At 34.5% G+C, this 21777-nt stretch overlaps 1 protein-coding gene across 2 annotated transcripts in view; it reads right to left on the reverse strand.

Moving 5' to 3' along the window:
- Nup44A (nuclear pore complex protein Nup44A) overlaps positions 1-21777 on the reverse strand; it is a 114014-nt gene that overhangs the window by 74354 nt on the left and 17883 nt on the right. For both annotated transcript variants that reach the window (XM_090408060.1, XM_090408061.1), the window contains exons 3-4: positions 20526-20576; positions 16854-16959 (exon numbers count right to left, since the gene is read on the reverse strand). In XM_090408060.1, the coding sequence (XP_090264186.1) occupies positions 16854-16959; positions 20526-20576 (157 nt within the window). The remainder of the gene's footprint in view (positions 1-16853; positions 16960-20525; positions 20577-21777) is intronic.

Here is a 21777-nt window from a genome sequence, read left to right on the forward strand (position 1 = left end):
TTGTATACAGCTAATTTAGTGTTCCGACTAATTTCTTTCTTATTCCATATGAATTTATTCAATTGACTTCCTACCATACCACCTTTGTTGATTCTGTTGTCTCTTTCGATATTTCATTTACTATCTTCACTAAAAATCATGTCTAAGTAGCTAAAATGTTTTACTTGTTCCACAGGTTCCCCGTTCACAACACAGTTGACATTTTCAATAATTCTACCTATTGTCTTTGTCTTTTTAATGATGACCTTCATACCATATATATTACAACAGTTATTCAATTTAGTCAGGGAATCTTGCAAACTTGTAGCAGATTTATTCAGAAGTATAACATCGTCCACATAAAGCAAAGAGCTGACATTAACATCTCCAATTCTGATATCATGTTTAATACCACTTTCCTTCATAATGTGATCCATATAGATAATGAATAACAGAGTGGATAATGTACATCCTTGTCTAACACCAGATTTAACATTAAACCATCTTCCTGTACTTCCTTCAATTCTAACTGCCGACTTACAACTCAAATAAAGACTAAGTACTGCTTGATATAAAGCCCCATTGACACCATATAACTGTAGCGTATTGAATAGCTTCTCTCTTGGTACCTTGTCATATGACTTTTCCAGATCGACAAAACTTAAATACATGGGAATTTCAATAAGAAATTCCCATGCTTTCTCGACTATTTGTCATAAAGTGAAGATCTGATCCTGAAAGCCTCTATTTGGCCTGAATCCAGCTTGTTCTTCACCAAGCTTTTCTTCCACAATTCTTCTCAACCCGTTTCTCAAGCATACTTGCATAGATCTTGCCAGGAACACTCAGTAGGGAAATACCTCTGTAATTCTCACATTCAGTTTTATTTTCATTTTTATATATGGGTACTATGAGAGCTCTACTCCAATTATCGGGAATTCGTCCCTCTCTCCAGTCATTCTGAACTATGCAGTGCAGCCACTGTAAGACTTTTATACTACCATACTTCAGCATTTCTGGCCGAATATCATCTACTCCTGCTGCCTTTCCACATTTCAAGCCTTTGATGACTTTTTCTACTTCAAGTATGGATATGTATTCCTGACTGTATGCCTGTTGAGTGTTTTTTACCACTGTGCTATCATTACTTGTTTAATTTAGCAATTTTCCGAAGTAATTATCCATACTTCAAGGATATCTTTTTCTCCTGTTTTCGTGTCACCTTTATAATCTCTAACTCCTTTTACAGCACTCTTTCCTCCATTTCTGAGCTTCTTCAACAACCTCCAGAATATCTTACCACCCTCTTGATATTTATTTTCTATGTTCTTGTCAAAGTCCTCTCATGACTTTTGTTTAGCTAGTTTTACACAGTGTTTAGCTTTCTTACATTTGTCTCTGTATTCTCTAAGAGCAAAAGCTGACTTATTTGCCAGGAACTTTGATATGATTTCTTCTTTTTCTTCACTGCCTCTTTAACTTCCTGTGTCCACCATGGAGTTCTGATTTTTCTATCCTTGCAGACAACCTCACCACATGCTTCTCTGATTGAATCAATCAGGGTTTTCTTCAAGGGTTGCCAGTGAATCTCCAAGGTTTGGTTCCTGTTCTCAAACTCTTTCAATTTTTCTTCTATAATCTTTGTGTATGTTAGTCTACAGTTCACATCTGAGAGCTGCTCAACTTTTATTCGCTTTAAAACTTTCTTACATGTTATTCTTTTCAATATGAAATTCAATTTTATCCTGCTCAAGACTAAATAGTGATCACTTCCAATATCAAATCCTCTGTAGACTCTGGTGTCCTGCACCAGGGAGAAAACATCACTATCAACAATAATAACAGTCAATGAGACTTTTCTTATTCCTAGCCTCTTCTCTCCATGTGAATTTGTGCACATTTTTATGTTGGAACATGGTGTTAGTAATAATCAGTCCATGTCCTGAGCAGAAATCCAACAGGTATTTGCCATTATTATTAGTTTTACTCTTTTCTCCAAATTTTCCCAAAATATTTTTGTATGTCTGACAATCATTTCCTACTCTGCTATTCAGATTCCCAACAAAGACCAACTTTTCGTTTTTTCATTGTGTCAGTTGCTTTTTCTAAAGCCTCAAAAAATTCCTCCACTTCTACCTTAGTAGAATGTTCTGTGGGACCATAGGCACAAATAAGTCTCATTGTCCAGTTCCCCATTCTCATATTTGCCCACAACACTCTACTTGAGACTGCCTGCCATTCAAGAAGATTAGCCTCATATTTTATGTTGAATACCATAGCTACTCCTTCTTTTCCTTGATTGTCATTGCCTGAATATAACATTTTGTATTTATTGCTCAGAAAGATTTCACCAGTTTTTGTCTTTTTTGTTTCAGTCACCCCTATTATGTTGATCTGGTCCTTATCTAATTCCTCAGCTAGCTCCATTACTTTGCCATTTAGGCTTCTTATGTTGATAGTATCACTCTTTAACTCTAGTGATGTTGAGTTGGGGTGTATTTTCAGATTTGTTCCAGTAACTGACTTTTCGCTGTTTGCCCTGGTTCCCTGGCGAAAACAACGGGGGGGGTCCTTGTTTAACCAGGCGACGCCCCAGCAGGCATGAAATTTTGTCATGTTGTACCATCATTTTTTTATTTTGGTTTAATCAATAAGAATGCAATTTGGTCGGCTAAATCCCAAATTGCCAGCCAATCCTCGTTCGTTCAGTATCCAGGTAGATACCCAACAGGGTGCACCATGAGAAGGTGAGGATTGGACATTAGGTCAGAAGCCCTGATCGGTTCTCCACATTCCTTTAAAGGCTATGTGGAGGTCTCCTCTCAGTTATACAGCTTTGACCCATTTGGCAAATCTAAGTAAGCTCAATATGCAAACTTAAAATTAGTGTTGTTGAAAGACGTCAACAATACCAATATTTATAAAATAATTACAAAGACCCTACTCAAATATCATAACATAAATCAAAAAACATTTACATCAACTTAAAGAAGTTGATGTAGCAGTGTATTTTATCTAATTTTTCTTCTTAAAGAAAAAGAAAAATTAGATATATACATTGTTAAAAATCACTCTACATACAAGCCATCTTTCTGCTATTTTTGGATAAGTAAAGATTATGTATCTTTACTTATCCAAAAATTTATTTCCCTTATCCAAATTTATTTCTAACTAATTAAACCATTGCAAAAAAAAAAAAAATAAAAATTTATTACTAAAAATACTGATGAACTCTTCAAGTATATAAAACAAACTATTATATCACACAATATTTACTCTTCTTTTGATGTCTTCCTTATATACCAATGTCAGCATGTCCAAAACATATACATGACTACAACTTATCAGAACATACAAAACTATCTCCTTCTTATATTCTTTCACTGATTAAGGTTATAATCTCAGCAAATTTCTTTAAATATAATGACAACATTTAAGAACAGATATTTGGTCTTCCCATGGGCAATAACATTAGCAGTCAACTTGCTGAGAGCACTACAGTAGATATGTCAATGATGTACTATATACAAGTAACAAGAATGCTATACAAAAACTAATTATTTCTTTAAACACCTTTGGCCAAAGACTAAAATTTGGCTTAAAATTAAATGAAGAAGATAAATCTATAAACTTCTTAAATTTGACTACTCTCACCATATCTGACCATTATATTAGTACTACAGTATACCACCATAAACCTACCAACATTGGAAACTATTTATATTTCTTCTCCTACCACTAGTAACATACTGCAACAAAAGATCGGTTCTTTTAACACAGTTCATTAACACTTACAAATACTCGTTTTCAACCACCTCTAAATCACACACCTAAAAGGCATTTTCTATTCTTGCCAATACCCTCGACAATTAATAGATTATGCTATTCATACAGCATGAAATCTCATACTTTTTCCAAAAGCAACTTATCCAAATCCTGCACTATTCTAAAATTCACAGCTATCAAATATATTTTCAATTTTTTTTTATTACAGAATTGTCTTTAATTCATCAACAGACTACAAAATTTACTAAAACATAAAACCACATATCTCAGTCTGATGTTTTACTATGACATAATTTTGTTTACAAGTTTAACTCTCAATCAGGATGCAACAATATCTGTTGCATTGGATCCACTATTTGTTCTTTAAAGTTTTCTTGTTTATTGGAACATTACTGAGAATACAATATTCCCATACCAGAATACTTACATTCTACTACTAAAAAGAAATGTATCAATAAATCTTGGTTCGAGGTTATATGTGAGTTGTTGTGTAATTTAGCACTTGTGTAAAATTAGTGATTTTTATCTGTTTTGTGTTTTTTCCTCAGAAAATTATTTTCCTCAGAGTATTATAATGTGTTAGTGTAGATTTCATATTTTTAGATCATTTAGTATCTTTATAATATTTTTACTGTGATATTGTCAGCATGGCACCAATGCAGCGAACAATGGCAGCAAAGACCATGTTGTCCGGCGATCTGAATTTGTGGGATATCATTCAGTGCAGTGTATGTAAAATGTATTCATCAAGAAAATTAAAGAGCATGTGAAAGGAAATTGAAACTGGAGAGAGAGAGAGAATATGTATTAAGTGTTTGAAAAGTGAGTGTCTGTTAGATGAGGATAATGCAACAAATGCTGACGATAAGATGGAAAATGATGTTACTAATATCGAACGTGCGGCGGTGGAAATAGAGGAGAATGAAATGGATATTAATAAAGAACAAGTGCTTAAATGTTATCCTTCATAGGATAAAGCATGAAATTGAAAAATTGCAGAAACTGCAAGAGTTAGCAAGGCTGAAAAAAGAAAGAAGCAGGTGATCTGAAGGAATAATAAAAACCAACTGAACAAACAAGAAAAACAAATTAAAGAGAAAAATATGTATGGAGACTCAATGATCACGGGAGTACTTAATGAAAGTATGACAAAATCATGTTACTTGGGTGTAAAAATTAACGATATTAACTACACCATCCAGATGCAAAAAAGGTAAGTAGAAGGAAATGATTGTCTTGGTTGGTATAAATGATTTGAGAGGCAAGAAGTATTCTATGAATTCTGCTTTATGTTAGAAGAGGCAAAACTGAAGAGTGAGAAGATAAAGATTATAAGTGTCCTACCACGTTATGATAGAAGCGAACTGAGGAGGTGGGCATTGACAGCCAATGAGTCTATACATAGATTGTGCAAAAGGAATGATGTAGAATTTGTGGATAGGTGGTCTCTGTTTGATGGAAAGAAGGATTTTTACAATGCTGATGGACTGCATCTGAATCATTTTGGTGTTGGGTGTCTGGAGAGAGCGTTGTTCACTAAGCATGCTGAAGTGCAAATTCAGGGAAATATAAGCAATTAAGGAGGAAGCGAGTTTGTGTGAAGGCACCCATGAAGCAAGTGAGTGTGAGAATAACCAAGTGAGGAATCTAGTTTCTCAAGAAAAAATATTGAATAGGGTAGTCAATTCAGAAAGTAAAGCTGAGTGGGGAGGGACTAAAGGGATGGTGCAGTTTCTATATACTAATAAAGTTTCAAGAACAAGAGTTTTGGTCATTGGTTAGCGCAACCTCGCCAAACGTTATAGGCATTAGTGAGACTTGGCTGACAGCAGATGTAGTTACAGGGATTGAATGTGAAGGGTTTAGTAATTTCAGGGAAGATAGAGAAGACAGGATGGGGAGAGGAGTACTGATGATAGCAGATGAATTGCAACCAAAAAGAATAGGAGACAGGTAGGAGGGTGTACTTGAAGCAATCTGGTGTGAAATTAAGGCCAGTAAGACAAAATATACAGTTGGTTATTGCTATAGGCCAGGGAGGAGTTCCACAGATGATCTGGAAGACATTCATTGCCAAATTAGTAATGAGTACAGGTCGAGTGATTATTATGGGGGCCTTTCACTATGGAGATATAGACTGGAAGGAAGAAAGATCATATAGCAGGAATGAAATAGAATTTATACACCTGCTGAGAGATAATTACTTAAGGCATGTGATCGAGGGGACTAGGAGTGGTATTGGACCTGGTCATAGGATCAGAAGTGCTATCAATGACCAAGGTGATAACATGGCCTCCAATTGGTGAAAGTGACCATGCAAGTTTTGACTTGGGAGATAGTAAAACATGAGGAATATTCTATCAAGAAGGGGTATTTGTGGAACTACAAGGCAGGTGATTATGACATGCTTAGGAAGAAGCTTAAATCTGTACCATGGCATAAAACATTGTAAGGTAAGGATGTTAGTAGAGCATGGGATATAGTTAAGGGCCATCTAGAGGAAGCAGTATTAAATTGTATACCTAGGGTTAGGAGGGTTAATCAGGTAGGAGTTAGATGGATGAGTAATATCATCAAGCACCAGCTGTAGAAGAAGAAAATGCCATGGAGGGTACATAAACAGAAAGGTGACCAACAAACTCATGACAGTAGAAGGCTCAGGCAAGAAAGGCAAAATCAGATTATGCTGAGCAAGCCAAAGGAAATCCCAAAGAGGAAGCGTGGCTATGGAAGATTAATCTTAATGAGCGATGATGATGGTCACGAGGACAGAGAAGTATATAAAATAGTTAAGTTACTGAGTGACCACTTTGCAAGGATATATCATCCTAGTGCCTTACTGCCTTAACCTATGTGACAAACACTAATGTGGGAACAGAGGTGGATAAATTGGAGGTTCTTAGAATATTGTAGAATCTCAATGTAAATACAGCTGTGGGATTAGATGCGATATCAGCTAGGGTTTTGCGAGAATGTGCAAGGGAACTGGCAATGCTGTTTAATTTAATTGACATTTAATGTTTAATTGACTAAGCTTTTTAATTTAAGTCTAGGGTCTGGTAAAGTTCCAAGGGAGCGGAAAGAGGACAAAATTACTCCTTTGCATAAGGGAAGGTTCTAAGACTACAGTAGTAAATTATAGACCAATCAGTATCTCAGGCATGGTGGCAAAAGTACTACAAAAATTGGTAAAAAAAAGATAATTCAAGAATGGGTAGATAAATGATACTATATGAGGGTCAACATGGCTTTGTGAAGGGTCAGTCAGGCTTTAATAATTTACTAACTTTTTATAATAGAGTAACAGGTGAGTCGGATAAAGGAAATGGCTACGCGATGGTTTTGCTGGATTTTGCAAGGCAACTGACATAATACCACATAGAACTCTGTTACCCAAATTAGAACAAATGGGGATGGATATGACACTTGTTAAGTGGATAAGAAGGTGGCTGCTGAACAGATATCAAAAAGTGATATGTAGAGGAGCAGAATCAAGGTGAAAACAGATGGCTAGTGGTGTGCTGCAAAGTTCAGTGCTGGGATCATTGCTGTTTAATTTGTACATAAATGATATAGGAAATAACCTGAAAGGAAATACAGGCAGCCCTCGATTTACACCTCACTTCTGTTCCTAAAAAAATGGGTGTAAACCAAATCGGCATAAAACGAACCCAATTTTAATGGGAGGTACAAAGTTATGTTCTGCGCAGTCAAAAAAATATGCACATGAAGTATGTGTAACATTATTATATTTAAAGCTTTGATGATACATACATATATATTTGTTAAAATAAAATTATTAATAATGGAAACAAAACAAAATATTACATATTTCTATGTTGAAGTTCCTGGTTTTGGATCACCTGCATTTTTTTTGGGGAAAAAGTATCCAGTATTAACTGCGTAGATTTTCTTTTTCTTTCTTTAAGGAGTTCAGTGTAAGGTGCGATTACACTCCTTTTTCCGTTTGCACTCTGTTCCCAATCGTGGTCCACTTCGCAGAGTTCATCAGTCAATGTCTCTATGCTTGCAAGGATAAGCTGTAAACCAGCCGTTTTTATCTCTCTCAGAGGACGTTCTTTGTTTTCTTTCTCCTCCTTTGGATGTTGACTTAATTGTTCAGCTAATTCTTTTAAGTCTTCATTGGAAAGCGGTTTATCATGGCTCTAAGACTTCTGTCACATCTTCAGCTGTAATATCATCCAATCCCACCTCTTGCGAAAGCTTGGTAACATCTTCAATAAAATTCTCCTCTTGCTCTAATTCCTCGAAGTCATGCATAAATGCTGGAAGACGTTTTCGCCATTCTCCTTTTAAACACTTTGTTCCAAGCTGCCTTGATATTGTTAAAGCCCTTCAAAATATCGAATGACAGCCAATAGTCTTTAATAGTTTTTCCTGATGTGTCCAAGACTCTTACTATTTCCATAAATGTTATACGGAGGTAATAGGCTTTGAATATTGATATAATCCCCTGATCCATCGGTTGCAAAAGCAATGTTATGTTTGGGGACATGTAAACAACCTTGACATCCAATGGTGTTCTTACTTCAGCAAGGTTTTGAGGATGTCCCAGGGCATTATCCAAGATAAGCAATTGCCTTGGCTGGCAAATCATTTTCTTTACAGAAGTAAAGCAAGGTAGGACAAAAATAATTTGTTTACCAATCTATAAAAACGTCTTGTGCAACCCAAGCTTTCTTGTTCCATTTCCAATAGACTGGCAGTATGGCTTTTAGACCCTTGAAGGTGTGTGGCTTCTGTGAATAGTACACTAACATTGGTTTAAGCTTCAAAGTTCTGGAGACATTTGCACCCAACAAAAGCGTAAGTCTATCTTTTGCAGCTTTAAAACCTGGAGCAGAACGTTCTTCACAGGAAATGAAGGTGCGTGATGGCAATTTTTTCCAGTAGAGTCCGGTCTCATCAACATTAAAAATGAGATTAGGAGGATAACTTCCTTGTTCTACACAGTCTTGAAATTCTTTAGGAAAAGCAGCCGCTGCTGCAACATCTGCACTTGCTGCCTCACCACATAATTTGACACTACAGCACTTACTTTGAGACTTAAATCTCACGAACCAACCTTTGCTTCCTAAAAATGTTTCTTCACCTCCATCTGTCTTTTTAAGATCCTCAAAAATTGTTTTTGCTTTCTCGGTTATAACAGCCTGCGTCAGAGGAACGTTTTTCTGATTCAAGTCATCCACCCATAATGATAATAATTTTTCCATTTTTTCATGAAGTTTACCCCTGCTATAACTTACATGTTTTGCATTTAGTACTGCCACAGATTGTTGAGCAGACTGTTTTATTCTATCTGCATTTTTCATAATTGTAGTTACAGTTGATGGAGGCAAGTTCATACTTCTACAGACATTAGCACGTGTCTGCCCATCCTCTCCTCCTTAACACCAAGTTCTGCTAACTTTTCTGCACTTCTTTTATCAGACATGGTATGTAATATGTATTTTATCAATTTAAATAGTATGTACGTAAAAAAAAAATTAAATAGAACAATTAGGTAGATTCAACAGTAAAACTAGGTTTGATACATATACGTCGCAGTAGCTCGGTAAACAGTAAAAAGTAAAAAAAGCACTCCACTCAAACAGTAAAAAAACAGTAAACTGCTAGCGTCGTTTCTCAGTCAGACCAAACTACAGAAAAAAAATCATGTGCAGGCATCCCGCGTTATTGTGAATCGGCGTAAACCCAGGGCTGCCTGTATTCAGTTGTTTGCTGATGATGCAAAATTAGGTAGAGTAATAGTTAATCAAGGCAATGTGGAGAGCTTGCAAATAGGCTATCAGCATGAGCAAAAGTTAATAGGTGTCAGTTTAATATCGAGAAATGTAAAGTTATGCATTTTGGGATAAATAAATTACAAGCCATGTATCACATTGATGGCATTGTACTCCAGGAAACAGATGAAGCTAAGACTTAGGGGTGGTGGTAGACAGAGAGTTCACAAGTTTAGAGGACATATTGCTAAAGTAGCCCATAAGATTACTTGGCTATTGAAGAACAAATCAACAAGTAGAGAAAAGAAAGTTGTCATTCCGCTTCATAAGGCCTTGATATCCACATCTGGATTAATTACTGTTGCTTAAGTCTGGTCCCCTGGGTTTCTTGGGGATGAGGAAGCCGTGGTGTTAGATCCTGAATGGAGAGCTTTACAAGTAAATTTTTTATTCAGGATTTAACATGATAAATACTACTAATTAAGGAGATATCTGCACATCAGCTAATAATTATGAATATTATTTTATGTTATGTAATAATGTGTGGTCCATGTGTGTCATATAGTGAGAGTTATTCCTGCATAACTGAAATGAGAAGCAGAGAATTTTGTGTCAAAATAGTAAGAATTGTGTAAGGGAATTGTTAAGTTATTTGTAATTCCCATTAAGCTATCTAGTACATTACAAAATTCTGAGAAAAATGATAAGCAGTAATCCGGAATAATCGCGTATAATCTATACAAGTCGAGCGTAGCGATGGAGGCTATACCTAGGTGGAAAATGATGTCAGAACGGCTACCTGGAATAATGTAACCTAACAGATTAGGGAGAGTGTAGGATCACCCAAGGGGCATGAACGATGGGGTTCATGGGTGAAAACCACATCGAATAGAGGGCGCCCGAAGAGGGTGAATAAAAGACGAAGCGCGCCATCTTACAGGGCTTTTTCTTAAGACTCCATGAAGGCGTCCATATAATAATAATATCAACAAAAATCCCACTACTGAAATATCATCACATGTGATGCAATCTAAACATGCCCTGAAATTGAAAAAGTTGGCATCAGTGATTTCCAAGAAAACAAAACCAAATGACAATACTCCGAATCTAGTGCTAAGGCCCAATTAGGGTGCTATAAACACAAAAAGACTATCTAATCTCATCCCCTGTAGCCAATTAAATAAAATAAATTACTCCCCATTAAACTTCATCATCCCAAACTCCACGTTTAAACTCTCGAACCAACCACTCTCATGGTAATATATCATCTTAAATCACATGGTATGCTCATAATTCAGTAATTTGCTGTTTATCATCTAATGTCGATTCCTATAAACCCAACACACCATCATGTTGCTGGTTCTGTATGCACTTGACTAACTTTTTGTTCCTTTCTGGTTTTTAATTTTTAGTTTTCAAAATTTTAGTTCTTATATTTTTGATTCTTAATCTTTCAAAATCTATAGCCCATCTGATTATGAATGTTCTTGTTTACTGATTATACACCCTCTGTCCAAAAAGAAACTGAACTTTTGATACAAAATAAAACACAGGCCAATTATAATTATTCAAATAATTTATTTCAATCAATATACTCTCCCTCAGCTTCAATAAAGCGTTTGACATGGTCAATTAATTCGTTAAATGAGTTTTTTATATTGGTTTTTGGGATACTGTTGAGGGTCATGGTTACTGCAGCTATGTTTTCAATGACGTCGTATCACTTTCCTTTCATCGGCAAATGAAGTTGGGGGAAGAAAAAGAAATCACAGGGTGCTAAATCAGGTGAATACGGCGAGTGATCCAACACACAAATGTGGTTTTTGCTCAAAAACTGTCTCACAATGTTCGAACGATGAGATGGTGCATTATATCATGCAAAATTGACCAGCTGCCTGCATCACGATATTCATGCCGTATGTGACGAATTCTCGCTACCAATCGCTTCAAAACTTTGAGATAAAACTCACCATTGACTGTTTGGCCAGGCGGAATGAATTCTTTGTGGATGCTCTTGGAATCGTAGAAAAACAAATCCACATTGTCTTTACTTTTGACTTCTGCGTGACTTTTTTTCGGATGCCCCTCTTTTGGTGGTCTCCACTCAGCACTCTGGTGCTTTGTTTCACGCTCATACTCAAAACACCATGTTTTGTCACCAGTAACGATCGTTTTTAAGGGAGTTTGAGTCCTTACAAGCGATTTTAATGAGGTCCTTGCAGTGTTCAATTTGATACATTTTTTGGTCGTCGGTCAACTTGTGGGGAACAAATCGCGAATTCAATTTACGAAGGCCCAAACTCTTGGTCAAAATGTTGTGCACAGTTGATTTTTGAATCCCCAATTCATTTTCAATCAATCTCACGGACAATTGCGGGTTTTCTTTGATGAAATCATGCACTTTTTGGATGTTAACTTTGCTCAGTCCAATTTTTGGACAGCCTGGCTTTTCGTCATCCTTAAGCGTCTTAATACCACTTTGAAATCGCTTAAATCACTTGTAAACTTGAGTACAGGATAAGGATTCATCACCATATGCTTTTTGAAGCATTTGATGTGTTTCGGTAAAACGTTTACCAAGTTTAACGCAAAAGTCAATCGCAGCTCTCTGTTTGAAACTCATTTTCTGACCGTTCGTCAAAACAAGCTGTCACTCTTGGCATATAACTCAGCTTCTAATGAAACAAATGTCATAAACAGTTGACACAACATTAAAGAAGGTTGCTGCTTTCGACAACAACAACAAAAAAAATACAACAGGTGGTGCCACTAGTTTCTTCTATTTTACACGTTCAGTTTCTTTATGGATAGAGGGTATATTTATGTTTCATATCTCCGACTAATGAATGACTAAGTTCACACGGTCAGCTTTATCTTCAACATCTTTCTCTTACTGTATGTTTCAGCTTAATCAAGTTTGGCTCTGAATATTGTCATCCCTACCATCTACAAATATACAACCAGGTATGCCTTTTTAATTACTCTTTTAACATAAATTAAAAAGTTTATATTAGTAATTTAACCTAGCCTATGGTTTGAGAAGCAGGATGGCTCCATCCCTCACCCACTAGTAATTTTACTTTTATTAATCATGTGCATTCAGGCATAGCTATATTCTATGTCTTGTATTTGTAATGAATAATTCTGAATTACATTTTTTATATGCAATTTAGATTTTGTTGGTGAGTGTAAACAATAACTCTTTATCCAAGGAATATCTCTATCATTTAGCTACTAACATTTAAATGAAATTTTTCAAGAAATACTATGCTGCTTGTTATTAATTTTATATTAATTCTATTTTGGGAAAACCAAACTAAGCAGTCATTAATGAACTGCTCTCTCTAATTAAATGTAATTGAGAGAGCATCAATAACCCTGATATCTGTCAGTGCACAAACATCAGCGAGATGACTTTGTGGGTATACTTGATTCAACATTATCCTCATTAGTATTGTGATACATTTTAACATGTGCCCATAATATAATTTGACTAGCCTTCAATGCTTTAATCACTTACATGAAACAAACCCCAGAGATGAAAGCTATGCAATAATATTTACATATTACGCAAGTAAATTGCAATGAGTTGGGCTGCAATACTGCAGTGTGTCACACTTAGAGAAAAAGTATAAGCTATAAAAATAGTAACTAGACAGCAGTCGAGTTAACATCTATCTGAGACTGATATTTATACAAGAGAATGGCTCTCAGCAAATCAATCAAGTAATTTCAAAAAAAAAAAAAAAAAAAAAAAAAAAAAAAAAAAAAAAAAAGGTCATTTCTCATTCCTGGAAGATTAAAAATAGATGCACTGATGTAGTAAAAACATAAGTGCCAAAAATTTGTGAAAGAAAAAAGTCAAGTCATTGCTATGTTTTTTATGCTTAAGGGTCAAAGCACATAACTGAGAGGAGAAGACCTGATATCAAAATTGGAGATGCAAATAGCTTAGTTATTTGCTTTATGCAGATGATGTTATACTTCTAAATAAATTTGCTACAAGTCTGCAAGATTCCCTGACTAAATTGAATAACTGCTGTAATAGATATGGTATGAAGATCAGCAATAACAAGACAAAGACAATGAAAATAGGCAGAAGCATTGAAAATATCAACTGCATCATGAATGGAGAACCTATAGAACAAGTGAAACATTTCAGCTACTTAGGCATGATTTTTAGTGAAGATGGTAAATTAAATATGGAAATAGATGACAAGGCTGGTATGGTAGGAAGTCAACTCAATAAATTTACATGGAATAAGAGAGAAATTAGTCAAAAAACACTAAATTAGCTATATACAAGACAGTGTTCAAACCAATTTTAAATATTAATCCGAGAGCTGAGTCAGAAGTAAAACACTTGACCAAAGACCAGAGACTGCAGTTATGAGTCCTGAGAAAGATTATGGACATGAACAGATGGCATGAATGGCAATATCATATTAAAAACGAGGATATTATGAAAGAACTTGACATTGTCAGCATCCAGGAATGCATTAGCAGAACTAATCTCAGGTGGTATGGTCGCTTAAACAGAATGGGAGAGGAATGATTAACAAAACAAGTGTTCTCTGCCAGGTTGGCAGAAAAAAGACTCAGAAGAAGACCAAGATATAGGTGGATTGATACAGTAAAAAGGTGCCTTAGAAGATAGAAATATAAGATTTGATAATGTTGGAGCCTTGACAGGTAAAAGACTGAGTTGGAGGAAAATTGTAGATAGGAAGTTAGTAATGATGTAAAATTTTCATGTAGTACTATCGTATCCTGTACACCCCTTGAGAGTATTGTATATATCAGGAATTTGATGACGATGATGATTTTTTTTGTTATTATTCTAGTATGATGTTGCATTACTATTATTACCTGACACCTCCAGGGAGTCCAGATTTATCAAGGGAAGGCACCTACTATACAACTCCCTGTCTCCGCCACTTAATTTGCCATCTACAGTGAATCGGCACTGCCATCATCATCTACACCAATGCCATCTACTGGTCACCACCAGTATTTTTTGTCTGTAAATTGCGTGTCCTCAAGGCCAATTTGTCTGCATGCGGGATTTAAAACCTGAGTTTCCAGGAGAAAAACCTTGCTACCTATGTATGAGATTGGCTAACTCACCTTCAATTGAAAACCATTTAAAGATTCCTCTCATCACGATGAGAATTGAATTTAGGCCTTTTCCAATCGAAAGACGCAATATACCATCATTCTTCTAATTGCACTATAGTCTAAAAATAGTACTTTTCAAGTCCCTTTATTTCTAAAAAAAAAAGGTGACAGTCTCATACCAAGCAATGAAAATTAACTATCACCTAAAACAACATTCCCTCTAAGATAGGTAACAAAAGTGCAATTCATGATGTTTTCTGAGCAGCAACTGAGTTGACCTGGGGGTACTTCCAGATTACTTAATCCCAATTTCAACTAATTCATTTAGCAATGATAACTTCAAACTTCCTGTAGCTATAAGTTTCTTAATGTCACTGTGATGATTTTGCATTGTTCCTTGTACTGCATGCTTTGGCATATTGGTAGGGTTACACTTGATTAAAATTTAAAAAGCATATGTTACTGATACATTAATACTTCTTCTTCGTCTCCTTATGTCTGAGGACTCATGACTTTGTTAACAATGTTCCACTATCTTCTTTCTGTTGTGGCAGCTGAAGTTTTCTCCAGTGAAAGACCCGATATTTTTGGGATTTGATCCAGCCATCTTGACCATGGGCATCCTCTTTTTCTATTTCCTTCTACCTTGCCCTGCATCATCATCTTCTCCAGCTTATCATTCATTCATTCTCAAGATGTGTGCCAAAGTACTAAAGTATTCTCCTATCAGCAATATCACGTAGTCATTTATTGATGTTCAGTTGTAAAATAATGCTAGTATTAGTTCTTTTTTCCACCATGAAATCCTCAGCATCCTTCTCCAACACCACATCTCAAAGGAGTTGAGTCTTTCTTTATCCGTTTTATTTAGTGTCCATGACTCTGAACCATACAGGACAATTGGAAATACAAGGCTGTTGACCAGCATAGATTTGGTGGTCAGGGAGATCTTTCTGTTTTTCCAGTTTCCTTAGAGTTTCCTTTGCTGTTTTCAAGATTATGATAACAAAATTTGTTAGTGCATCATTTTTGACAAGGTGGAAGGCTGTTTTGTGCATGAACATGCAACAGCCACTGTGACTGTGCATGTATGCAGATTAGAGGGAACACTTACCTAAACAAACATCTATGCCACAGAAGCCCACTCAGTCAACATGCCCAGCAATAATGTAGTACAATACATTTAGACATGTTAATATTTTGACATTTGATAAGTTTCATTAACTTTTTGTATGTACAATTTCTTTTGTAAACTGTGGGGAAAAAAAATCAGATATATTAGTATAATTTTTACAAACAAAATCTGAAAAAGCATTTCTTCTTCTTCTTTTATCTTCTTTGATAAAAAAATGACCAAAATTATTTCTTGCTCTTTTGTAGCTTTATTTTAATCATATTTTTTTTAATGCCACAACTAGGCAGGCAATTAATACCCTAGTCATAAAAAATTACCATAATTAGATGAACAGATGGTTTAGGTGGTAGATGAAGTGGGGTAGTGGTCTTACACCCAGTGTAAAGACCACTATCCCACTTATTGGAGGCCTGAAGTGGCTTGAAAATGTTCCATGTTCAGTCACTAGAGTAGGATTTCCAGCCAGGTAAAAAATGAATACAAATGCAAAAAATATATAAAATCAATAAACAGAAAAAAAAAAAAAACCTTACCAACCCATGGTACAAATGCACTGTAGCTTTACAAATAAATATGGGAGCCACATAAAAAATTAAATAAATAAAAAAAACCTATTAATCTGAGTATCCTCTGATCAAATTTGAAACATTCTATTGTAAAATATAAGCCTTAAAATGTTTGATGAATTGTTTGCAAATTTAACCTGTACTTGGTTGCAGGTTAATTTTGTTTAATTCTTTACTAGTACAGTAAAGAATTAAACAAAAAACAAACAAAAAAAAAAAAAAGAAGAATTCAGACTAACATCCTAAAACTGTTTTCATCTTTATAATATTTTTCACAATACTTTTGTAAAGAAATTTCTTAATGCTCAAGCTGTTTAGAAGTGGAAACACATTTAGGAATAGGTTTCCTCCTCTATACAATATGAGTGATGAACAATATCTAAGCATCCATATCAAAGTAGTACATTTTTAGTAGTTATAATTAATTCATTTGTAATTAACTCTTTTTTTTTTTTATCTGAAACACAATGCCAATATAATTATTTTAGGTTTCTCTCTCTCTTTCAAAATAGATTAAGTTCTAACCTAGTTCTTCCCAAACAGCTGCAGTTCTGTCAAATGAACAGGTTGCTAATACCTGACCAAATTCTGGATGTGCCCAGGTGACCTTCCATACAGACCCACTGTGTGTCTAAAAAAAAAACAAAAAAAACTGTTAGCATATTCAAAGATCTGCTGATATACAAAGAGAGCAGTTATTATTCATAAGTAATAATCTCTCTCTCTTTTTCTCTCTATGTGTGTGTGCTTACAAAAAATACTACAAAAAAACAAAAACTGTTCAACAAATTCACTAAAATTCTAGAGGTGTCAATACTTGATCAATTATCCAACCCTGGCTAAACAGATGCAAATTTCGTATACAGAAATATGCATTATTTGTCTTTTGAAGAAAGGGTTCTAATTTACAGATGTTTATACTCTTTTCTGTTAACGGAGGAAATCAGAATGCTTACACTCAAATAAATAAATAAATAAATAAATAAATAAATAACATCTCTAAATTGGAATCCCTTTTTTCAAGATTTTCTTTAACTTGCTGAACCTGGATGGTTCTTTGCTGCAAGTACCAATTACTTCCTTTCTGTCTTGAGCTTTCACTGCAGTCCTAGATTCCTACCTCAGCTCAATCATTTGAATGTTATCCTCCAGCACTGCTGCAGTCTTCCTCTAGGTTGCTTTCCATCAGTAAACATGACTGGCTGGAGATGTTAGACAACAGAAAAATAAGCAATATACTTTACTCTGCCTTAATAGAGATGATGAGTAGCATGATTAGCAAAAACAGCTGGCTACATGTGTGTATGTTCATGTGCATATAATGCAGAACATAAGAGCAATGATTTTTAAAGTAATGGTATCATAACTCTGTTTACAAACAAGACTAAGTTTAGGTTTACATTAAACAAGTAAAGCAATTACAAATTAAGTGCAAAACCAAATGTACAAAAGTTTCTTTTCATTAACTTCCATTTTAGAAATTATGGACTTTACAACCCTGTTATAAATAACTATTTTAATTTCCAGATGTTTCGGCCTTCATATTAAGGTCATCATCTGGAGTATATACAAATATGTAAAGAAACAATGATTTGATCACCGGTTATTCTACTGGCAAGACCTCTAGTGAAAAAAAAAAAAAAATACAGATAAAATTACAAATTAATTATTATTTAGCAACTACATCAAAGCTAAATTCTATTTAAGATAATATGAGAGAAACATTCTTTCTTATAGATAGTTATAGAAACTGACACATACTGGCCAATTTATACACATAAACTCCTACCACCACCACCCAAAAAAAAAAAACTAGGTGTCATTAATACCCTAAAAAAACAGGGCTCTGAAGATCTGCTCCAGTGAACAGGCACTGAAAGACGAATTTAAAGTTATCAGCAATACTTTTCTAAAAAATGGTTACAGCCAAAACACTATTAACAAAATTCTCTACAAGACCTCAATAAAAAAACAAAGATAAACTAGATTGCAATAAAACTATAACTATTCCTTACATTAAAGGGACATCAGATAAAATAAACAGAATACTACAGAAATACAACCTCAAAGCCACCTTTAAACCCCCTGAAAAATTAAGAAGCTTACTCAACTCATCCAAAGACCCACTCCCTCTCCTGGTCCACCCTGGAGTATACTGTAATTATTGCACCTGTAATCTACCATATATAGGGGAAACAGGAAGCACAATTCCTTTTAGACAAAGGAACATAAACGACACATTAAATATAATAACTATGGTGAAGCTGGCCTTTCTGATCATTCCCTGAACACTTTACATAGAATTGACTGGAAAAGCACCAGTTGTCATCACATCAAAACATGGTATGAACGCAAATTTAAGGAAGCCTGTGAGATTCTTATCAGCCACCCCAATCTGAACAACAATGATGGTCTAAAAATCCCAAGTATATGGAAGGCACATATTCTACCCACAGAACCGTTCTCCCTAAGAGCTAACTATAAACAGGACTGTATATAATCCAGAATCCTAAATGTAATATAACAATTGTAATGTTAAAAATAGGACATCATTGTTACTGTAAGAAAACTATCTATAAGAAAGAATGTTTCTCTCATGTTATCTTAAATAGAATTTAGCTTTGATGTAGTTTCTAAATAATTAATTAATTTGTAATTTTATCTGTATTTTTTTTTCCCACTAGAGGTCTTGCCAGTAGAATAACCCGTGATCAAATCATTGTTTCTTTAGTTTACTGTGTGAGATGTAACTCAGCTTGTCCTTGTATATACTCCAGATGATGACCTTCATATGAAGGTCGAAACATCAGGAAATTAAAATAATTATTTATAACACAGTTGTAAAGTCCATAATTTCTAAATGAATGCTGATCACAGTGCAACACTAAAAGAAAGGATTCACTAACTTCCCTTTTTTTTTTCTTGAATTTATTTAAGATTACTTTTAATGCCAATCCCATCTGAGACGAAGCATAAAATTGCAAACGTAAATTTCTGTGGTTTAACAGTTCTGTGGATAGTTTTCGTTACTGAGACCACATTATGATGTAAATAAAGTTTAATAAAAATAAACAATTAAAACCTGACAAGTTTCATAAGTCATCATCAGGGGTACTGGTGCAGAAAAGACTTGCACAACAAAAGCCTATTAACAATTAATTACACATATTAGACATTTTGATAATTTCACAACTGTTACATATAATTGATAAACCAGAATACAAACTGTAAATTTGTTACTGTATGCATATATGTTGGAACATTGCTAGTCGTTGTTATCACGTCCTGTGGTATCACACGTGTTATATCCTAGGTCCATGGCAGTTAAATTTTTGATGAAAGCAGACCATACTCTGTGTAAAACTGAGCCTTGATTTTTATTGCTATTGTGTAGGGATCCTAATCATTTATGAGGCTTCTTTAAATTTTCTTGTGAAAAAGTTACCATCAATATATGACATTTTTTTGTTGCCAAATTACTTGATGGCTTGTAGTAGTTGTGTTGAATGCCAGGCATGATTTATGTTCTCTTCTTTTTTTTGACATCTTTTACATGTTTAGACATGCAGATCTTTTCCAACCTTCCTGTTAACAAATGCCACAAGAGCAATGAATTTCATAAAGGCCTGGTTTTTTCATGGAGTGATGTGGAGGTTTTGGTGGATGTAGGAATCTTGAGATTTTAGAACATAACTCTTTATTTACATCATAATGTGGTCTCAACTGAAAACTACCCATATAAGCATAAATTATCTGGAAATCCTGTTCTATAGACCAAAACATGAGAATTTTTCAAGCTGCTTCAGGTCTTTAATAAGTGAGAGATATTATGGTATGAGCTATCACCTTTTGATATCAAGATGCTTCTATGTGACACAGTTTGAAAGTGTGATTCTGAATAGTTTTGTTTAAGTCATGATAACTGTTCATGCCATGACAACTGATATACAATTCATTTTATAATTTTTAGCAGGATGCAATGTGAATTTCTATTCCTTGGTTTATTTATTTTGTAAATAAACCAAGGAATAGAAATACACTTGAAAGACAACTGTGACTTGCATATATGTGCATATAGTCATTCCTTCATCAAATAGCAGGCTAAAAAAAGGAAGCTACTGGCTAATAATAATAATAATAATAACACATCACTCTAATGCAATTTCAAAATTACTTCAAACAATATCATCTGCTTACTTTCCAACTTGCTGTACATCGCCACTGATTATCTTCTCCTAAATCCCATACCTTAAAAGTAAAAAATGAAAAATAAAAAAATAAATTTCTGAAAAAGAATTTGCAAAATAAGATAAATAAATCATAATAAATCAATAAATCAAAATAAATCATAAAAGTAAATGAATTATTGGAAAATCCAATGCAATTAATTCGGATGCCTACATTTTTCCGACACACACACACACATCTAAGTAATAATTTAATGAATAAGACAATATGGTAGTACTTTTTTATATCAGCTATAAAATATTTCTGTGTGCATGTTACATGAATGTGAGATGTGTACATAAATATAATCATTGATCCAAAAAAATTTTGGTCTACGTATTGAGGCCTATTTCATGCACAACTGAAGTACAGCTAGTTTGAAAGCTGGAAAAGTAAGAATTTAGATATACTAATACTAGAGTACATAAGAAATTATACTATTTAAATCTGTTCAATAAAAAAAGTGTATATACTGCAGGTGATCTTATGAATATGTTAATGGAGAGAGGGGAAGGATAGGTAGTTCAGTTCTGATGTCAACTGTCCAGTACTTCCAAATTATATATATAAGAAGGAATCCAGCAATGTCTGTGTTCCACTTTGATGCTGCTTCATTATGATAATTTCTCTCACAGTATTAAATTTTACACATCAACATAATTTATGAGATTATCCATTCATCCATTAAGCATCATTAATTGGAAAATAAATATGACAAATCCACAAACTAAGTTATGAAAAAAGCAGTACACTACTGTCCCCCATGTAAAGCATCAGCAAAGGCTAAGCATGCAGCTGTCTTTGATGACAGTCACAATCTAGCATTACTTCACTAATTAATAGTCAAGACTGCTAATTTTACATATTCCCATTACAGACCAAAATTTCAGAACCAACACATCATTGATTATTTCAGAATCTGCACATAAGAGGGTCTACTCTAAAATCCTTAACAGAATGGAGGCGATTGTAGACAAATATTTCTGCTTAAATCAGGTCAGTGTAAGAAAGTTTCACATCCTTCTTTCACCACAGTCTTTCTAGTTAGAGCAGTTATCACTGTTGTTTTTTTCTACTGATCACTGATTTAATTATTATGCAAGAATTCCACAATTCTGTTTCATTGCCTACCTCTTTCTCCTATATATAAATTACTTTCACTTGGTGATCTCAATCTCTATGCAGAGATTGCTGATAAGAAAATATTCTATTTGCGCTAATC

This window comes from Typopeltis vanoorti, chromosome 18 (assembly GCF_054136105.1).
Source record: "Typopeltis vanoorti isolate ZY-2024b chromosome 18, IOZ_Tvanoo_1.0, whole genome shotgun sequence".
Classification (NCBI taxonomy): Eukaryota; Metazoa; Arthropoda; class Arachnida; order Uropygi; family Thelyphonidae; genus Typopeltis; species Typopeltis vanoorti.